The sequence below is a fragment of the Octopus bimaculoides genome, chromosome 14 (assembly GCF_001194135.2).
Source record: "Octopus bimaculoides isolate UCB-OBI-ISO-001 chromosome 14, ASM119413v2, whole genome shotgun sequence".
Taxonomy (NCBI): Eukaryota; Metazoa; Mollusca; class Cephalopoda; order Octopoda; family Octopodidae; genus Octopus; species Octopus bimaculoides.
In genome coordinates this window covers 13,047,304-13,053,844 of record NC_068994.1, presented here as the reverse complement: position 1 = coordinate 13,053,844, position 6,541 = coordinate 13,047,304, and the positions used below count along the sequence as shown (strand labels likewise).

The window sequence follows — 6,541 nt, the reverse complement described above, 5'->3', positions numbered from 1 at the left end:
CTCACAAGGCTTTGGTCAGCCTGAAGCTATAGTAGAAGACACTGGCCCAAGGTGCCACACAGTGGGACTGAATCTGGGACCATGTGGTTGGGAAGCAACAAAAGGTAATATTTATCCCCATTTAAATGTGGATGTTGAGTTAGAATACTGTCATCATTACCATGAGAGAACTTCTCAAATGGACTTTTAGTGCATATAAGTGCCCAAGATTGTATCACCAGTGGGAGATAAACCAACCACCATATATATATAAGGCGCAAGAGTGGCTGTGTGGTAAGTAGCTTGCTTACCAACCACATGGTTCCGGGTTCAGTCCCACTGCGTGGCACCTTGGGCAAGTGTCTTCTACTATAGCCTCGGGCCGACCAAAGCCTTATGAGTGGATTTGGTAGACGGAAACTGAAAGAAACCCGTCGTATATATGTATATATATGTATATATATATATATATATATATACATATATATATATATATACGTATGTGTGTTTGTGTGTCTGCGTTTGTCCTCCCACCATTGCTTGACAATCGATGCTGGTATGTTTACGTCCCCGTAACTTAGCGGTTCGGCAAAAGACACCGATAGAATAAGTACTAGGCTTACAAAGAACAAGTCCTGGGGTCGATTTGCTCGACTAAAGGCGGTGCTCCAGCATGGCCGCAGTCAAATGACTGAAACAAGTAAAAGAGAGTATGTCACAAATATATATATATCATAAATATGTATGTTTATCATGCTGGCCACTCAATATAATCATTAATGTGATTTTATCCTGAATTCTATTAAGAATAAATAATGAAATAGTTTTACGCCTGAATGAAATCGCATTTTCTGCAAAGCTATTTCGATGAAAAAACACGTGGCTGAAATGAAAAGAAAAATTTGACTTTATCTGGTGCATATAAGCACAGATATTTGTATATGGATGTACACTTTTGCTTTGTTTCTTTGAATATTGTGCTGAGGATGGGAAATAAGCTCTTTATTGTCTTAATCCTGAAATTGGACCCAATGCACAAGTTTTATTTAGTATTTTTCATTTGCTCACTCACAAACCGAGTTATACAGAGGCTTTTTAGCACCTTTGGTGTCTTCTTTCAGCATGTTGTAGAAAATTCTTTCTTGATCTCTTTAATATAATTATATAATTATTGATCATCATTATCGTCGTCGTTCCATGCTGGCATGGGTTAGATGGTTTGACTGAGGACTGGCGAGTCAGAAGGCTACACCAGGCTCCAATCTGATCTGGCAAAGTTTCTACAGCTGGATGCCCTTCCTAACGCCAACCACTCTGAGAGTGTAGTAGGTGCTTTTATGTGCCACCAGCACGAGGGCCAGTCAGTTGTATATAATTATTAATTTAGTGTATATATGTGTGTGTGTGTGCATTTGACAACCAGTGTTGGTTTGTTTATGTACCCATAACTTAACAGTTTGGCAAAAGAGACTAATAGATTAAAAAAATAAGTAGTAGTGTTGATTTATTTCTCTAAACCATTGAAGACAGTGCCTCTTAGCTGTAGGAAGGTGAGACTAACTGATGAACAAAACCACCCCACCAAAAAACAATCCCCCAGCATAAAAATAAAAAACCCCAGCTCTCAAAGCAAACAAAGTGGTATGCAAATATCTGAATTTGCATAACAGAAACTATTTCACTAATGTTATCAGGGAAAAATAAATGTTTAAAAAAAAAAAAATTTTGAAAAGTGACAAAGAGGGTTGAACAGGAATTGTTTTTCACTAACCGGCTGTAATATTCATCAATTTCCAAGAGAGTGGGTGAGTTAAAGATGCGATCCTCATCTAGGGCTCCATATCTGTTCTTCGCTTCATCACTGAACAATACGTCTTTATGTTCCCACAGCAGTGATTTCTGGCGAGTGGTCAACAGCAATAAGTAGGCACTGCATGGACTCAGGGTGTCAAAGTAGTGGGACACAGCTCTGGATTTGATATTCAAAATAAAGAAGATAAATATTAACTACAAGAAAGAGCATATAAGTATAAAGACAAATGAATACAAGGAAGTTTGTTGTTGGCACTCCGTCGCTTACAACGACAAGGGTTCCAGTTGATCTGATCAACGGAACAGCCTGCTTGTGAAATTAACGTACAAGTGGCTGAGCACTCCACAGACACGGGTACCCTTAACATAGCTCTCAGGGATATTCAGCGTGACACAGAGTGTGACAAGGATGACCCTTTGAATTACAGGCACAACAGAAACAAGAAGAAAGAGTGAGAGAAAGTTGTGGTGAAAGAGTACAGCAGGGTTCGCCACCATCCCCTGCCGGAGCCTCGTGGTGCTTTAGGTGTTTTTGCTCAATAAACACTCACAACGCCCGGTCTGGGAATCGAAACCACGATCCTATGACCGCAAGTCCACTGCCCTAACCACTGGGCCATTGCGCCTCCACACAAGGAAGTTTAATGCATAGATATGGAATAGAAAATGCAGATTATGGAATAAATAATACAAAATAAATGAAAGGAGTTATAGATGTGGCTGTTTATAGGGGCAGATGTCGCTGTGGTATGAAGTTTGCTTCCCAATTGCATGGTTCCCAGTTCAGTTCCATTGCATGGCTCCTTGGGCAAGTGTTTTCTACTATAGTCTTGTTCATCATCCTTAAACAACCTTTATTCAGGGACTTTTTGAGTGAGATGGGCTACTCGACTTGAAGAAAATTCTAACTGGGCCCCACTTCCAAGGTCAGGCACTGTTTATCTTGATATTAGAGATCATTTATGGAGTAGAGAGAGAATTCAGCTATTAAGAACTTTCCTCCAAAGATTCGCTCAAGAAGGGGTCCTAAATCTCAAATATTGAAATACCAGGTAAAACTATTGACCTGTTTACTTTTAAAACTTGCTTTGTTCTGACTTAAAATGATAAAAAAAAAAATTAAAACGAATTTATATTTTTTTTTTTTTGCAAGATAAATATATGGTACTTACAAATTAGCATCATATCCTTGACAAATTGACAGGCCACAGAGAAAGCGCTTCTGATTTTCAAAATTCTCTCCGAGGTACTTGAGAACAATATTGGCCCCCATACTAAAACCAACTAAACTCATTTTAGTATCCGGATAAAGTTTTTGTATCTCAAGTGTGATGCTATGGAAATCGTCAGTGTTACCTAATTACGAAAAAATATATATATATATATATATATGTATATATATAATATAAAATTGTTATGATTATGTAAAGATCTTGAAGTCAAATTTTGATTTAGGTGAAATTTAAGCTTAAAAAAAATTACTTTAAAACAATAAAACTATCCAGCCTTTTAAAAACATCTATCTTATAATTAAGAAGAAAAAAGGTATTTTACAATAATTTAAATGATATTCTACCTTAACATGAACATTTTTTGTAAAGACATAATCTGCTCAACATAGCAGTAAAACAAACTTGAAACTACTGACTGCTTTCAAATGCTGACAATAAATTAAGTCTTAAATTTAAGAAGAGCATTCTTGACAAGAAGGAAAGGAGGATCATTGTCTGCTATGACATCAGTAAATTTATTATATGGTCTTGGGCATAATTTTCCTTTAGCATTCAAATTATTCTAAAATGAAATACCTATTTATTCACATTGTTTTGAATTAATCAGGTATTTATCTCATGGTTTTGGGGTTTCAATGATGTTATTGTTTACTTTTAGAATGGAATTGTAGGGTAGGTGTGAGAGGTTGGATCTAACCAGTTTGAACATAAAACAGGTAGAATATTTGGGCCAGATATGGCCGGTTTGAATACTGAAGGGTTAAAGATTTAAGATAGAGATAAGGTGCAGGCATGGACCCTTGTAGTTAAGAAGCTTGTGATTTCATGTTCAGTCCTTCTGTGCAGCACATTGGGCAAATGTCTACTACAGCCTTGGGTTGATCAAAGCCTTGTGAGATTACATAATTTACATGTTAGATTAATTTATTACTTTTATTCATTAAATTTGCCACACAGGCAGTACAAAGAAGTTACTAAAGTAGCAAGACAGGCTGGACACAACAAGGATGAGGTGAGATGATAGCACTTATGACGAGGATGAGAGGGGCACCAGCACCTGCCGACCGATGGCCCCTCGAAATCACTGTTCTTTTATTTAATTTGTTTCAAACATATAATACATCAATTGTCACGAAAATCATTTCTCAAGTTTACACTCAATCCTCCTCCTCTTCATTGCCCCCAAGCAATTCACCTGCCGCCTGCAGACAAATCCACATCGACAGGTTGGGGCCTATAAAGAGAGAGGTGTATTCTTCGTTGTCAAAGGTCGCTACGACCTTTGACAAGGTTCCCACTGTTATAACCTCCGCGATCACCTGCGGAGGCCATACTGGGCTATCTGTGCAGGCCAAGCATTCACGGTCCTGGCCGCACAGGCCTTCCAAAAAACGGTCCACTGTCCCTCCCTCGTGAAAAAGGAGAACAAACTCCTCTTCCTCATGAGAAGGGATCTCAGACTGCTCTGCCAGTGGCACACTTTCCACCGACAGAGCCTCGTCTGCTGGTGGCACACACTCCACCGGCGGTTTATTTAATTTATTAATTTATTACTTGCTCAGTCATTAATTACGATTAATTTATTACTTGCTCAGTCATTAACTACAATTAATTTATTACTTGCTCAGTCATTAATTACGATTAATTTATTACTTGCTCAGTCATTAACTACAATTAATTTATTACTTGCTCAGTCATTAGCTACGATTAATTTATTACTTGCTCAGTCATTAGCTATGATTAATTTATTACTTGCTCAGTCATTAGCTATGATTAATTTATTACTTGCTCAGTCATTAACTACGATTAATTTATTACTTGCTCAGTCATTAATTACGATTAATTTATTACTTGCTCAGTCATTAAATACGATTGATTTATTACTTGCTCAGTCATTAACTACGATTAATTTATTACTTGCTCAGTCATTAGCTACGATTAATTTATTACTTGCTCAGTCATTAGCTACGATTAATTTATTACTTGCTCAATCATTAATTACGATTAATTCATTACTTGCTCAGTCATTAACGTTGATTTAACTTGGGAATAACATTACGTTATGAAGCAATGATATAATAATAAAGACTTTGTTAAAAGAATGAAAAACAAACCATAGTTAATATCTCTTAATGTTAGGAATGCAGTAAACTAGTAACTGACCCACTGGAAACCTATAATCAATGACACTATTTCTCATGCAGGTGTGGTTGTGTGGTGTAAGACGTTTGCTTACCAATCACATGGTTCTGGATTCAGTCACATGATGTGGCGTCTTGGGCAAAGTGTCTTCTACTATAGCCTCAGGCCAACCAAAGCCTCCTGAGTGGATTTGGTAGACAGAAACTGAAAGAAGCTCATTATATATATATATATATATATATGTACATGCGAGTGTCTTTGTGTACTTGTCTCCTCGCCACTTGACAACAGCTGTTGATGTATTTATATCCCTGTAACTTAGTGGGTCATCAAAAGAGACTGAATAACAGAAGTATTAGACTTTAAAAAAAATAAGTACTGCGGTTGATTCATTTGACAAAAAAAATTCTTCAAAGAGGTGCCCCAGCATGGCCGCAGTCAAAATCAAATGACTGAAGCACTTACAATAACTTGCTATATAAAAATTTACACAAATACACGAAATAATGTCCCAGATACCAAAAATCAATTGTATTGTGGAATCACACTTATCAAAGAACTATAAAATGCAAAAGAATTTTGTAACAGATGGAGACATGCAAATGATTTGTTAACCTACCATAGTTAAAAACTCGTGGTGAAGTGAGTTTGACATCCTTTAGTGTCCCAAGGTGATTCTGGATGACAACACGGTAACCTTGACTCTGTGCATGGCTGACAAATGAACCAATGTAACAGCTCTCACTGTTGCTTCCATGGCCAGGGCACACAACTATTGTAAAGTCTGAAAGGAAGAGAAAGAACAATAAAAATACAAATAAATATGTTATCTGTCTATTTATCTGTCTGTCTGTCTGTCCATCTCTCTATGTACCCATCTCTCCATGTATCTAAGTATCCATCAATCTACATATTAATCTATCTATCCATCAATCCATTCTTCTATCCACCAATCCATCAATCTATCCACCAATCCATCAATCTATCCACCAATCCATCAATCTATCCACCAATCTATCCATCAATCCATCAATCTATCCACCAATCTATCCATCAATCCACCAATCCACCCATCAATCTATCCATCAATCTATCCACCAATCCATCCATCAATCTATCCACCAATCCATCCATCAATCTATCCATCAATCCATCCATCAATCTATCCACCAATCCATCCATCAATCTATCCATCAATCTATCCATCAATCCATCCACCAATCTATCCACCAATCTATCCATCAATCCATCCTTCTATCCACCAATCTATCCATCCATCAGTCTATCTATCCATCCATCAATCTATCTATTCATCAATCAATCTACCCATCTATCAATCAATCATCGTAACATATTCTATTCCATCCTGGCATGGG

The 6,541-nt window shown here is 37.2% G+C and overlaps 1 protein-coding gene across 1 annotated transcript in view; it reads right to left on the bottom strand.

The window, feature by feature from the left end:
* The window catches only part of LOC106881896 (monoacylglycerol lipase ABHD2), a 76,449-nt gene that overhangs the window by 6,326 nt on the left and 63,582 nt on the right, over positions 1–6,541 (bottom strand). The window contains exons 3-6 of the mRNA XM_052973021.1: positions 5,785–5,949; positions 2,964–3,147; positions 1,541–1,948; positions 1,056–1,128 (exon numbers count right to left, since the gene is read on the bottom strand). Coding sequence (XP_052828981.1) covers positions 1,056–1,128; positions 1,541–1,948; positions 2,964–3,147; positions 5,785–5,949 — 830 coding nt within the window. The remainder of the gene's footprint in view (positions 1–1,055; positions 1,129–1,540; positions 1,949–2,963; positions 3,148–5,784; positions 5,950–6,541) is intronic.